The sequence below is a fragment of the Symsagittifera roscoffensis genome, chromosome 7 (assembly GCF_963678635.1).
Source record: "Symsagittifera roscoffensis chromosome 7, txSymRosc1.1, whole genome shotgun sequence".
In the NCBI taxonomy this organism is placed as follows: Eukaryota; Metazoa; Xenacoelomorpha; order Acoela; family Convolutidae; genus Symsagittifera; species Symsagittifera roscoffensis.
In genome coordinates, this window is record NC_087068.1 from 4451234 (window position 1) to 4466978 (window position 15745).

The 15745-nt window shown below is 32.5% G+C and overlaps 1 protein-coding gene across 1 annotated transcript in view; it reads left to right on the forward strand.

Annotated features, from left to right (window-relative positions):
- Window positions 1-14957, forward strand: part of LOC134851417 (uncharacterized) — a 29219-nt gene extending 14262 nt beyond the window's left edge. Inside the window, exons 6-9 of the mRNA XM_063867493.1 lie at window positions 1509-1960; window positions 2047-2137; window positions 2215-2298; window positions 14833-14957. Of these exons, the coding sequence (XP_063723563.1) occupies window positions 1509-1960; window positions 2047-2137; window positions 2215-2298; window positions 14833-14957 (752 nt within the window). The remainder of the gene's footprint in view (window positions 1-1508; window positions 1961-2046; window positions 2138-2214; window positions 2299-14832) is intronic.
- Window positions 14958-15745: the final 788 nt, after the last annotated feature.

Sequence of the window (15745 nt, forward strand, 5' to 3'; positions counted from 1 at the left end):
AAATGGATTTTTTGTGCGAACAATTCGATTTAGAATTTGTATAAAAATTATCGATTATCATCGATTATAATTTTTTCAAAAAAATAGATGGATTAAAAATTGTTCATAGTCGATGAAAATCTAATGTAAGTGATTATAATTTGATTTCAAAAAGGAAAAGTTATTATTGACTATAAATTAATTAAAACCATTTTTGTTTCAATGAAATTAGACTGCCCGGGTTGACGTCTAAACAAAAAAATGGTTGTCAAACGATTTTGTAGATGAGGTCTATGAAAAAATTGTTCTTTATAAAAATTCCATACAAAAAATAAAAATATCCGAAAGACTTTTGGTACATATTTTTTGTCTATCTGGCGCCTTAGAAACTTTCTGGTCATAAAAAAAACCATTTTTTTTGGCTGAAAATAAGCTTGTCAGATGTGAGAAGCATTTTTTTATTGGAAAAGTAAGTTTTCAGAAAGGATTCAAAGCGCTTTCGAAGCGGTGAACTTGAATGATTTATTTTAATATTTATTTTGATATATTGAGATTGTTTTGACTGTCCAAATTCTGATTTTTTATCGAAAAACGCTTATCATACAATTTTCATTTATGTGAATTTTATGATACGCAATTTTCCGCAGAAAAAAAAACAAATTTGATCATTTTGATTCTTTTTTTTGGTACCAAATTTTCTTCTGTGCTCAGATATCGATTTTAAGGGAAAAAAATTGCATGCAAAATTTGATTTTTTGTGTCCATAAGGTAGTCCAGGTTGAGTTTTTGCCCCAAAAAATCCAAAAATCACAGGCGGGTGTTTTTTAATAAATCAATTATCTTTTATAGTTTTCATATGGTAAAAAACATACTCCTGTATAAAAAACAAGCCTTTTTTCTGAAACCATAATTTTCAACGCAAATGTTTTCTAGCCACACACAAAAAGGTACGTTTCTGGTATATAATTCTGTGCAAAAAGGTTAGCATTAACTTACATGGCTAGTGTCACCAGATTCAGTTTATCTGCGTGATAACTTCCAGCTACCCTCTGGTTTTCTTATGGCAGAAAATTTCAAGTTTATGTGTTTCGAATGAAGCTCAAAAAATCAAAACATTTTTTTGTGAATTTTTTACGGAAAAAATGTCCTACAATTTCAATGCTTGAAAAAAAAATTATCACACATTTTCATAGAATATTTGATAACAAGTAGGGCAATGAGTTTTTAGTTCAATTCTAGAATGTGGCAATTTCTTACTTTTAAATTTCCAAGATTGAAAGAATTTTCATACAATTGGTTTTGGTCTATGAAGTTGTATGAAATAGTATGATAAGCACTTTTTTAATCTATGAAAATTGCATGAAAAGCATTTTTTACCAACCCCGGGTGGTACTAAAATCATTATATAATCGATTATTACTCTTGAAACTGAGTGCGGCAACATACGTAATATGCGCCAATTGCGCAGTTTCTAAAACAGCATGACTGCTTACGTGTAAAAGTACACTTGAATGAAATTGTATTTCCAGATATTACCGAAAAACTTCTATCAGGCATTACTCGATCCAATTATCAGCTTCTGGTAGACGTCCAGAGAAGTCAAGCGTTTCTGGTACTAATAGTTACAAAGTCAGACAAGGCATTTGACTTTTCACACTTTATCGAACTTCACAGACTACTCGGGCAAGTGACACCGTTCAACATGATTACTCCAGTAATTTTATTGGCAATGGGAGTGAATCAAGAAAATATTCAAACCCTGCCTTGTGAAGAAATCGTCAACCTTCAAATAGTATCTGAGAAGGATGGTATATCTCGTTTGGTACCAAAGCCACACCAGAAATCATATGGCGATGAAGGATTCAAGTATCTTGTCGCCTTGCTTGTTTTCTTGGCACCAAGATTCAACAGTTTAACTTTGTGCACGAAAGAGCTTAAGCCTCCTAATCCAGCAGATTGCGACAGATCATTCAAGTTAAATGTAAGATCAGCTGTTCGCAGTGTACAAATTTTACGTATAGTCAAAGTATATGTATTTGATGTGATGTGTAAGTTTCTTCTTTTCAGGACATTGAACAAGTTTCCCATCTCATGGACTATTATTTTGAAAATCTGAACGGACCGGTTCAGTCAGTTCCAAGAATCGACGATATCCCAGGTATACAACAAACCAATTTTGCATAGAAAGAACTTGATTGACTAGAACAGCTAACTGCAAATCGTTTTGTTTTATAGGAGGTGTATTGTACGGTCACTGTGACGAAGAAGGAAACCCTTGTATCCCAGATGGTGATACTTATAAAGAGTCGGCTTATAAAGGTTTATATCTGTCTGTTTGGACAATTTTATTTTCTACATGCATTGTTAAAGACGTATTTAACCACATCACCATTTCACAATCACATTATAGCAATCAGCTAACCAGACTGTCCCAAGATCAGCAACCTATGCAATCTTTGACAAATCTAGAAGGTTTTTTGAAAAATCTTCAATAAAAAATCTTTGAAAACTTGGTAAGATTGTGTCAGGCATCTTGAAAATTGGCAATGATTTTTAAGAAAACTCCCAGAATCAGGAAGACAAAAAAAAGATAGCAAAGAATATTGAAAATTTTACAGATTTTTTTGAAATCCGGGGTTGCAAGTGCTGTAAAAACAAGTTCTCAAAGATGTAAAAAATATTGAATCGATAATTATGAGCTATAAAATGAAGCCTTGCGACCATGGGCTAGCATAATCATCAGTACAAAGCTCAATTTTTGACTCGAAGTTCTTTTGAATAATTTGCCGGCAATTTTTGGCTTCAAAACATGTTGGCAAATCAGTTGAATATATGGACATGATCAGCAAAAATGAAGCATCAGTATAAATTTCAATTTTTTGCTCAAAAAATTTTAAAACTTATTGACGTTTTTCAGTTCCGAAGCAAATTAAGGCAATAAATTGAAACAAGAGCAAATTGAATCTACTGACATATGCATCAAAGTGAAGCATTGCGACGATCGATTAATAAAAAAAAATCATCACTAAGATATTTAGTTTTCGCTAAAAACACAACCACCAGTATTAAACACAGAGGAGAAGCAGAGCTTCGGCCTACTCGCGATACAACTTTAAAATAGCAGAGCGCACAAGCAGAGCTGAAAGGAGAGGCGCTAGGTCCAAAAAATAAGGAAAAAAAAACACTTCAGAAAATCAAAAATTTTGTCTGGAATCTGTTCTATTTGCAAAAAACACGTCCAGAAACACGGCAATTAATGAAAACTCTAAAATAATTAACAAGCGGCAACTGAGCCGACGAAACTTGAAAACTTTTCAGTAAAATTGAAAATATATCTGTCGTCATGAAAAACTTTTAACTATAACCTAAATTTTTTTAGCACTTTGAGCAATCCGCGGTAAAGCTTAAAACTCATGCTTGCTTTAAAATCCCTAAATAGGTCGGTAAGCCGATAAAAACACTCCCGAAATCCTAGAAGCCGAATAAATTTTCAAGCAAAAAAAGTCTCGTACCCGATTGCAATACCCTTGCGTATCGCCAGGGTTGTAACGAACAGACCAGCTTTCCATGAACCAAGAAGATTCGCCTAGAACTATCGATAGATCGACTAAAATATTAGAAGGAAAACTGTCAAAATTTCTTTTTAAAACTATCTCTTTCAAAACTATTTTTTAATACAATTTTTTTCAATATTTCAGCACTTTGAAAAACAAATTCAAAGAAACTTAGCCTTTTCACTGGTGTAAACAGTGGTAAAATATTTTCACAAAAAATTTTTTTCTTCCGCATATTTCAAAGATGAAATTTTAATATGAAACTAATAACTGGTTGGAAACTCTAAGTCAAGCAATTCGGCAACCAAAAAGAAAAGCCGAAATATATCAGGCTGGATAAAGCTGTAACCAAAACAAAGGTCGAAACTATTCAGGCCAAATAAAATTGTAAACGTAAAACAAAAAACAAAGGAAATTCAAGGAAAATAGAAAACGTCAGGGCTAGTTTTTTTTACTAATTACCGAGTAATCATCAAAAGCCAATCTCTTAACTTATTGTATGTGTTTTGCTGCAAACTGTTATCTCTGTTCAGAAGGAGAATTGATTAAATTCACAGGCAAAGTCTGGAAAAAATCAATGCTTGTTATATGGGAAAAAAACTTTCTTCATAAATTTGCGTACGCTGCTTTTTTAAAGATTGCGAAAAGCTGTAGTTTTTCTTTCTCGAGATTGCCCCCGATTGTTTCTATTGTAATTTAGAATGCGAAACATTCGAGCACCTAATTTTTAGTTGTCCCTCGCTAGAACCTTCAAAAAATGTTACAGATTACGCGTGGCGTTCTTGTATCAACGAAAATTGCAAGGCTGAAGTATGTTATTGCTAGTTTTTTAAGTGTTTTTTAGTGCTAAAGTGTTTTTTAAGTACAAGTCACAAAAAGAACAAAAACAGTGTACCGATCAGGACACCCAGTATCTGTTTGAACAAAAAATGTACAGTAACAGTTCAGAAACTATCTAGACGAGCACTTAACCATTTACAAGGTGTTTCTCGTGTCAACAATTAGAATAGGCTTTAAAAAAGAACAATGTATTGTCGAAAGTACGCATACACGGAAAAGTCCGCTTTGATGTATAGCAATTAGTTTGGGTTCAGATAAAAACTTAGTAAAACAGAAGCAGTTGTTGAACTCTCAATCAGGAAAAACTTCTCATGACTTTTGATGCAAATGGCAATAGATGCAACCTCAATTTGTCTAAAATGGTTAACGTCCTACCTCAACGATTGTCAACAACGAGTTGAAAGAAATATTTTTTCTTCATATTAGAAGAGAACGAAATTCGGCGTCTCATTAAGATCAATTTTACTTTACCGTTGTTGTTCCGTATATACTTTAATGATTTGTCCGTGACATGTAAAACAGCTGATGTAACCTTATTTGCAAATTACGCCAAAATCACTGCTATGGTCTGCCAGATTATATACATTAAAATGGAAAAAAAAAACTGATCTTTGTGATCTTGACCATTGGTTGCACGATATTAGCTGACTATATTTACCGATAAGACAAAACAATTGAACAAAAAACGCTTCGCAATTTAAAAGTCATTTAATTTCTCAGAGGTGATTATTAAACCTCTTTGTAATTATCTAGGTTTATTTTTTGACTCTAAATTATTATTCCGAAGTCATAATAATTCGTTGAAAATGAGATTCGGAAAACAATGCGGGATGAAAACAAGGATAAGACATTATTCGCCACGATATCAATTGCCTACATACTATAGAAATATTGTGTTTCCAATCGTTCAGTATTAAATTTTCATTCACAAAAGTTGTAGCTACAGTTAACTTGAATGTTTAATTCTAATAAAAACAAAATTTTTTTTCTTCTTTTTCGAAAGCCTAGCGGTAGTTATCGTGATGTTTTTCTGGATAAAAATTTCTTATAGGCCTTTGAAACTCATGTTTACGAACTACTCAAATTCTCGACACAAACTACTCAAAAAGGTTCAGTCATGGAATATATCTCTCAACGTTTTTAAACTATCTGATTTTGTTTGAAAGTAAGACAATTCCAAAAGACTGTCGACAACAAAACTACATTCAAAACCCTTGTAAAAAATTCTATCAAAGGAAAACCTGGTGGCGCGACATCACATCGATCAATTTTTCATACGATATCGCACTACCAAGTTTTCCCAACCTTTTGTCAGCGCAAAAATTTATCCCCGAGGATATTGACATAATTTTGCAAACAGTATTAGAATTCTTTTTTATCATAACTGTAAGCTGTATTTTTACTGCAAAATGAAGAGTTAACCGATTAAATTTGCAAATTATAGTTAGAAAAAAATGTTGAATCCTGATTGCATGCTAACCGTAATTGCATGAATTGTGATTGGGTGCTAGCGGGGGTGTATTATAGGATTGAGGTTTTAACGCCTAAACTTGATATTCCAGAAACTCTCCAAGTCTCATTTTAAAAATTACAAAAAGTGAACTGCTCAATTTATGTTATAAGTGACAAGAGAAAATATATTTTTTCTTTCTTCCTTCACATAAGCGAAGTAGCTAATTTTCATTGTTCATTATTTTATTTTTCAATGGAAAATCTTGAGAGAAAACGTGTAAATATTTTTTTTGAACGATTTTTTTAAAAATTTTTGTCAAATCTGCTTCCATGATATAGATCAATTTATGGATAAATTTAGCTAAACATTTTAGCTCATGAAAATGATGTTCTGTTTCTTTAACCCTCGCGATAAGAAAGGTTTTTGCAATCGGGTACTAGACTTCTTTTTCCCGTAATTTTTTTCCTTTTTAATATGTGTAAGTGTTTTGATGGTGAGGGCGACTTAATAAGTTGTTATTTGTCTTGATTTTTGTTTTTTTTGTCTGTTTTTTTGTATTTTTTCTTCTCTTTTTCCCGGCGCAATAGGGTTTGGCCTAAATTATAGTGGGCTCGTATTTTTTCATTTGATGCCCAAATAATTTGTTGTGTGTGTGTGTTTGAGGATGAGGGGATCTAAATTTTATTGAATTTTTTTTTTGACTTGAACTTATTTTAGGCTTCCTTGCGCTTGATTAGTTTTCTATCGAGGCTCGTTTTACTTTTTATTGTCTTGGCATGTTTTGGCTTCAAATTAGGCCTTATTCGTTTAGATAGGCCTAGTGTTTAGATCTAGCTCAGCTTCATATCTAAAAAGAAAAAAATTCTGATAATAAGGTTTTCAGAAGTTTGGTTACTTAATTTTACAGAGAACAAAGTCATTTTTTTTGTTTCAATGGTCAGTTTTGGTGAGAAAGTTGAAACTTTTGAAACTGAATCGCTATTTTTTGCCAATGTTTTTTATGGATTTTTTTGTTTTGCGCTCAATTAGCGCCTACCCACGTATTTTTGGCTTAATAACCGCTCGCTAAACAATAAGCGTTTAATTTATGCCGATATTTCTACAGTTTTAGTAATTGAGTTGTTTAGTTTATCCCAAAAATTGTTTTCAATTATTTTTCTGTTTTTTTTTAAATTTTATTTCGTTTTCTGTTTGCTGGCCTGCAATGCTACGGTTTCTTTGTATCGCAAGTGATGCGAAGCTCCGTTTCGCATCCGTGCTACAAATACTTGTAGACATAAATGTATCTGATAATTTTTGATGATTAATTTATACGTGCAGTTTCTTCACATTCTTTTCGGAACAAATTGACTTTTTTGTATCTGAGGTTCGATGAACGTAGTTCCGACTTTATAATTCATGTTATAAGTGACAAGAGAAAATATATTTTTTCTTTCTTCCTTCACATAAGCGAAGTAGCTAATTTTCATTGTTCATTATTTTATTTTTCAATGGAAAATCTTGAGAGAAAACGTGTAAATATTTTTTTTGAACGATTTTTTTAAAAATTTTTGTCAAATCTGCTTCCATGATATAGATCAATTTATGGATAAATTTAGCTAAACATTTTAGCTCATGAAAATGATGTTCTGTTTCTTTAACCCTCGCGATAAGAAAGGTTTTTGCAATCGGGTACTAGACTTCTTTTTCCCGTAATTTTTTTCCTTTTTAATATGTGTAAGTGTTTTGATGGTGAGGGCGACTTAATAAGTTGTTATTTGTCTTGATTTTTGTTTTTTTTTGTCTGTTTTTTTGTATTTTTTCTTCTCTTTTTCCCGGCGCAATAGGGTTTGGCCTAAATTATAGTGGGCTCGTATTTTTTCATTTGATGCCCAAATAATTTGTTGTGTGTGTGTGTTTGAGGATGAGGGGATCTAAATTTTATTGAATTTTTTTTTTGACTTGAACTTATTTTAGGCTTCCTTGCGCTTGATTAGTTTTCTATCGAGGCTCGTTTTACTTTTTATTGTCTTGGCATGTTTTGGCTTCAAATTAGGCCTTATTCGTTTAGATAGGCCTAGTGTTTAGATCTAGCTCAGCTTCATATCTAAAAAGAAAAAAATTCTGATAATAAGGTTTTCAGAAGTTTGGTTACTTAATTTTGCAGAGAACAAAGTCATTTTTTTTGTTTCAATGGTCAGTTTTGGTGAGAAAGTTGAAACTTTTGAAACTCAATCGCTATTTTTTGCCAATGTTTTTTATGGATTTTTTTGTTTTGCGCTCAATTAGCGCCTACCCACGTATTTTTGGCCTAATAACCGCTCGCTAAACAATAAGCGTTTAATTTATGCCGATATTTCTACAGTTTTAGTAATTGAGTTGTTTAGTTTATCCCAAAAATTGTTTTCAATTATTTTTCTGTTTTTTTTTTAAATTTTATTTCGTTTTCTGTTTGCTGGCCTGCAATGCTACGGTTTCTTTGTATCGCAAGTGATGCGAAGCTCCGTTTCGCATCCGTGCTACAAATACTTGTAGACATAAATGTATCTGATAATTTTTGATGATTAATTTATACGTGCAGTTTCTTCACATTCTTTTCGGAACAAATTGACTTTTTTGTATCTGAGGTTCGATGAACGTAGTTCCGACTCTTATTCAGGTCGTGATGATTTTTTTCTGGATATGCATGCTCAAGTTTGCTTTTTTGCAGTTTTTTTTTTTTTTTCAATTTCAGTGATTAATTTTATTGCGTTGATTGAAACTAGTTTACTTTTCCGACGGTTGACAATGAGGATGAATTTTCTTTCGGGTGTGTTAAAAGTACTTTCTTTTTTTTTATCCACGCAAAATCAGGTACCACGAACAATCATCGGAATGGTTTGAGTTTTTTATCTTCTCAAAGCTCTTTCAGTCGTTTTTTGAACGCCATTAGAAAATAATCATCTTTTGTCCAAGTGTTGAGGAAGACTGGTTTGAACCTTATGAGATATAGTTCAATGTCGATCGAGTAACGCGATCGAGTAACGCTCGTTAGAAAGATAATTACTTTGGTACATGATCGCGCTGAGTCTTTGGTACAAGTATAATTGTTGAATACCACAAATTGTTGAATCGAAAAAGCAAGTATAAAAGAGGGTCCTGGTTTTTTTATAGAAAAGTTCAAATTATAAGTAAACGAATGCGCTGTTTCTTTAGACAGCCCTTTTTGTGGTGGCTGATTTATATAAATTCCAATGACCAGTAGGGGGAAATTGCGAGGACGTTAATTTCCCGATCTCGAGGTTACAGTTTAGAGTTCGATACATTAAAAGTTTTATTAATTCGTACTTTTTATTGTACTTTTTTATTGTGATCTTGAATTTGTGATCTTGAATTGATGTTGTGCTTTTTTATTGCTACCCATGAAAATTACCTATTGAAACAGTTTTCTCAAAATTAATTTTCAAAAAAGCGTTAACCTTTTTTTCTAGAAATTCAAAGAGCTGTAAAATTGTAAAACTCGAATCTTGACAGTTTTCAAAAATTAAGTCAATAGTTTTTTGTTTACTTGTGTTTAAAGACTCCAACTGTCTATTGGCTATATTTAATTTACCGCCGTCTCTCTAATAAAAAAATTCAAAAAACTAAAAAAGAAGAAAAAAGAACAATTTTTAGAAAAAAATTAGGTCAATTTTCGAAGAAAGCTATTGTCCGATATTTCCTGTTTTACCTGAATATCAAATATCCATAAGCATTAGACTTTGTTGTAATTCTTTTCATCACACCAAGCACACTTTCGGGCTGTGTTTTTCGGGCTGTGTTTTATATAAAGGCCCTTCTATGAAGAAACTTCATCCAAGTTACTTTAGGTGCATAAGGTGGAGATTCATTTGGATATCTGTTTTAAAGTTTTCAGGAATATTGAAAAAATAATCGAATCTATTTGCAACATCTTTTTCAGTTTGAAGATTATTGACTTTTTGACATGACTCAAGAATGGACACATTCGAACGCATTGAACATTTGCCAGTTAGCTTATTAAATGAATTATATATTTGTCTTGAGTCATCAAAAAAATTCTTAAACCTAATTCCAATAAAATTTTCGTTTATTCTTTTAAATTGCTTGCTCAATCTTTTTCAAATTAGTAAAATTGTACAATAATGTACTATTTCCTTGTTTTTTCCAGTTTCTGTGTGCCTTCTTCCACTTTTCATCTGATGAGACTTTTAACGCACCGTTGAACCAAGGTGGTTGATTGAGGCATATCAGTTCATCACTTTCAAAGATAGAAAACTGTCAAAGGCTTGCTCAGGCGGAGCTCCATTTCTACTCGCTTCGAATGATTGTTTCAAGTCTTTGAGAAAATTACTTCTCCTTGATTCGTATTTTAGAAATATAATAACTCTAAAATTATATATAGAATCTGAAAGCATTTGTTTTATGGGCCATTTGATAAGGATCGTAAAGTTCTCACCAATGTTTTTGTATTGCATGAATTTTGTTCTAGCTTCAGAAAAATCTCATACATGAAGTGATGGATACAGGAAGATGAGTTTATGATACGCGAGTTGTTTCTGTTAGAAATGAAGCTATTTAGGTAGTTAGTAGAAAACTGATTCTACAGTACCGTATTGATATTAAAATGTCCACATATGAGATCCACTTTCGATGTTGAACTAATGAATTCAGAAAAACTTTTACGCTAATTAAAGAACTGCAATTTTTTTCTTCTTGTTGGGTTATAAGTAAACGCTAATTTTCAAGTCAAAACAGTTTTTATCGACCTTAGCAAAGATCAGATATACAAATGGAGTTTTCAAAGGCCTGAGCACCTTCACGTTTTCCTTAATTTGAATTATGGCCCCTTCTCCCCTTACAATAGTGCGGTGTTTCACAAAATACTGTCCATTAATAAGAAAATCTTTAAAGATATCATTATCAATAATTTTCACTTGAGCAAATTTTATCTGCCGTGACGTAAGACTTACAAACTCTCGAAAGGTGGTTTTAGTGAGAATGTGTTCAAAGGCAGAACTGAAAAATAGTTTTTAGCATCGGATAAATTGGATGATCCAGAACTATGGCTAGATACCAGTCGACTGTTCAACACGATAGGCACCTACTGAAACATTGTGTTTGGTGTTTTTCAACGTTGTAATCATTAGCTGGTGTAATTGGTTTCAGTGCTCTTATGATAAAAGAAGCAATGGCGTTTACAATTTCATCTGCAATAGATTAAGTTTCATCATTTTCCTCAAGATTATAAAATTTATTTTTCGCTTTTTTTTTACTGCTCGTCGCATAAAAATCTTTGCTTCTATTTTATAATTGGAATTTGAAAATCTTGACGTTTTCATAACACCATCGCTTCACTTCAATTAAGCTGCGGATTTTTAGGGTTATTGGCATACACATTTTGTTTTTGAGTATAATATAGGATACAGTTGGCTATCGCTTCTGATCTAATTGTTCTGTCGCAAGGGAAAAAGCACTCTTCAAAATATACTGATTGTCTTTTATTGTTCTGGAGTTTTTTCAGCCATGATCTGTGCCTCCACCTGCGTCGCCATCCGCATGGATTAGGATTTTCACAAACACAGGTGGTTTCTTTCTAGGTTTCCAAGGATGACAGGTGGCAATATTATGTTTGGAAATGTTAATCGACATAATTTTAATCATCATTTGAAGAATTTTGACCTTTGTGTCTGCTGCGATATTAATGTTAGAGAAAATTAGGCATAAATTACGAGAGCACTTCTCAAGATCTAAATCTCTTTCGGTTGATAATTTTTTCGGATACAACAGTATAATTTTTCTTCTGTTTCTATTATCAAATTCCGGTTGACCCACCTTCAAATTTTGATCTCTTTGCTTTTGCTTGACTTTTATACTGACTAACTATGTAGTTATTTAAGAGCAATTTTGGATCTCCCGGTAGTCTTTGTAATTTCCCCAAAAGTTCAATTATTAGGCTTTGTGTAAATAGTGGTAAACTATTATGGCATAAAGTTAATTTCTTCCGCATATTTAAAAGATAATAGTTTAAAGATGAAAGTAATAACTGTTTGAAAATTCTAAGTCACCTCCTCAGAGCAACTGGATATTTTGATAATACTAATAACAACAGACGCCATGGGCAGCCAAGCAGAGACAACAAAAAAAACAACCAGTAAAAATATTGAAAGAACTAGGTGAACCAAAGTTTTATTATCTCTCGATAAAACACAACTTGTTGTCCAAAAAGTAGATCGCGGCCGCTAAAGCAGAAACGATTTCTAGAACGGGGTTTTGCAATTTCATACTGTCTCCTTTTCGAGAAAATTCAAAAAAGTTTCAATGAAAGTCAAACTTGTATAACATTTGTCTAAAAGAAATTGGTAGTGGCAGTTTTTGCACGTTGGCTTTCAACAACCTGTTATTTTAATTAAACCTATGATATCAAAATTGGCAGTATAGTTATCGAGAAGAGTCCAAACAAAAGGATCAAAAAAATTGTTTTCTACGAGAATCATAATTTTCTCGTGAAACAGTTTGGGCTTAGCCGCTGACATCGAGGAGATTCATGCAACTTGTGACTTCGATTATGCCCAAACTCTCGATTAAATCCAGATATCGATTAAACCAAGATATGGTAGAATAGTTTTCAAGAAAAGTCAAAAAGAACAAAAAACGGTCAACAAATGACTATTTTGTTCTATTCATGAACAGCAAAATCTCAAATTTGATAGGATAGTTTTTGGTTGTAGACAAGGAGAACGAAAAAGGGTCTGGAAGAGCATGCAAGTTATTTGAAGTTATTTATTGAGAAGTCTAGGTGTGATTTACTGAGTGTTTATAGCTTCGATATTATGATCTTTTTCTGAAATTGAAATTATTCTTTTAAAACTACTAGAGCTGTTCTCAGAAAACAACGAAAACATGCAAAATGAACAATTTTGGGAAACGAAGCCCGCTAATTGACTTAGTGGTATGAGTTGGAGCAAATTGTTCGAATTCTTGACAAAATTGTTTAAAAGGACGAAAAAATTTGTTTAAATGAAAAATTCAATTTTCAAACTACGAGCTGATAGCAGTTGCAAAAACCACTTGTTAAACAAAACTATCCTGCGACTCTCTTTCAAAAATTTGATCTAAAATGCTGTTGAAGATGCTTTTACAAAAATTCCAGCACTCCTGTTTTGCTAGGGATCGGTTTAGAGGAGATTCACTGGAAGAAGGCCCTTAGCTAAAATCCAGAAAAAAAACATTAAAGTGAAAAATTTAGCTGAATTTAATGACTTGATACCGCACAGAATATTCTATATCTCGTGTTAATTGGGATCAGTGCCTCAAACTGTGTCAAGCAAGATATGAGATCAAGACACAAGGAAGCTGATGCCCAGGAAAATGAGACATTAAACTACCAAACAATGGTCGAGTTGATGATAATTTCAAGTGAATAAATGCAAAATTAGACATCGAGTCGACTAAGCTAGACTCAACAGAAGTCTCAGGGTTTTTTGGCAAACACATGATGAAGATCCTTTGCAAAAACTGTGCAAATCAAATTAAAACTTCTCTTGAGTTTTATTTTGAATAAAGGAAAAATCTGAAAAAAGCACCAATGTTCAAATAGAAAACTTCTTGAGAGCATTCAGCGTCCTTGCTGATGTATCTTAATCATGTGGTATGTAGCAACTATTGAGTTGATATCATGATGCAATTAAGTTTAAAAAATTATAGAAAGCAAATCATAAAAAAACACAAGTAAGTTATCTAGAGTTTGAACAATCAGATGTGGCTTAAAACACCTGAGAAGAGTGAATGGGATGTATCTGAGGAAAAAAATGCGAGAAATAACTCAAATTAGTTTGTTTGGAACGTTTCTGAAATTTATAGCAAAAATTTTTTCCTTTTGAGCATGCACGATATAAATAAAATTTTCCTGAATTGAAAGTTTCCATTTAAAAGATTTAGTTTTTTTTTAGTTTTCTTGACGAAAACGTTGCATTTTAACCACGCCATGTCTCAAATTTTTCAAAAATCAACAAAGCGACTTAGATATTTTGCGAAAACATGTAAAACAGAGAGTTGACTTGATTTGTTAGACTTTTGCAGGTGCAAAAAGTTTTTCATGCTATGCCCTTGACCTTGAATTTACTAAGAACCATCAGAACAAAAACCAATTTTTCGCCAAAAATTTCCAAAAATTTATGCTTATTTCATTTCCAAAACAAATAAAGGCAAAAACATGAAGCATAAACTCACTTGAATCTAATGTTATGCGCAAAACAGCGAAGCTTGCAAAAATGTATGAACAAAATGATCATCAGTAAAACATAAATTTTTTGCTAAAAACCTCCAAACTTTTCTGATGATTTTAGTTTCAAAGCATTTCAAAGCAGTAAATTCAGGGATTAACAATGCGGATAACTAACTAAACGGTTGATGAACAAAAATTGCGCAAGAATTTTTTCGATCGAACGCTCTGAAGTTGTATTTATTCTTTAAAATTAAAAATATTTAAATTGCCCCATACTGAATTGTTTTTGATCTTACACAATGAAAAATTGAAGCCAGAAAGCTGTTTTAAATTTTTATTTACATTCCGAAAAAAAATCATATGTTAACTATAAAAACAGAAATTCGAACATTGAAATTTCACAAAAATAATAGAAAACTCACAAGATTAAGAAAATAGAGATTTGCTTTAATTCTTGTTATTGGTACGTCTTTTTTGCTGACATTTTTTTTTCTCCATAAAATTTGACAAATTGATCATGAAATTGTTTTAAAATTTTCCCTGGAGATCTATAAAGATCTTGAAAAATCTTCAAAAATTTTTGAAGAATCTTGAAGATCTTTGCAAGAATTCAGGAAAATTTCAAATTCGCTTAGGGGGCTGAAAATATATCATACAGGTTTCTGGAAATGTGTTCATGATTTTTGGACGGTCAAAAGTCTTAAAAATCACAACTGTTTTCGAAGATTTTTTGCTATCTTCTCAAGTTGACTAGATCTGGCGTCTCTTTCAAGATTACAATTCACTCTTCTTTACCATTACAGGCGAACTTCTTGAATTCTGGGATGAGTGTGTAGCAAACATTGAAGCAGCGGGATTGTTTCTACACAGTTTCAATGGCTCTAATTCGATCAGAGTGTTTTCAAATGCATCTGACACTGACAAGTGAGTCGATTTTGTTTTAACTTTTGAAGAAAGTGAGAGAATTTTTGTGCTCGGGGTAAGCAAAATTTTTGTGCTCGGGGTAAAACATGATTGTTGGCGGTAATTCAGGATTCTTCAAGATCTTGGCAAGATTGAAAAAAAATTCCTGACTAATTTTAACATTTTGACTAGGATTTTTGACGGAAATTTTTTATATCAGCCAAAAAGTATTGTTGTGTTGAGCTCAAAATTGAAAAGATGATTCTTCTGTGACTAGTTTTTGTAAAATTTAATGGGGTTTAAACATTACCAATATTGCCAATTTGGTACAATTTACGCTCATTATATTTCGGGCAACTAACGCGTAAGCGAGGGCTAAACCTCTTTTAGAAATCGTTCCAATTTAGTTGAAGGAGGCTGATTGTCATATTTGCTACGTTGCTGGGAGCGAAATGTATCACCTTTTTCCTAATATGGCGAGTGATGGGATCTCAATTTTTTTTCTATTTTATAAAAGGATACTCCAATTTGTTTTGAGCGAACATAGATTCATAGACCTCAAAGGGCAGTCGTCTGAACAATCAGGATTTCGTCCTGATACGAGCAGCCTTGCTGTTTTTTTTTGTGAAAGTTGTAGTTTGACACATGCATTTATTTACATATATGATCGTCTTTGCAGCTTTGAGATAGATTGGCTCTACGTCAACAACCACCATCTTGCGGCGATAGAAGTTGGTCGCTCTTGCGGCAAAAAGCTTGCAAAAATCATCAAAGAGAAAATTGAACAGATGCTTACAAGGACTGTTCCGAGGA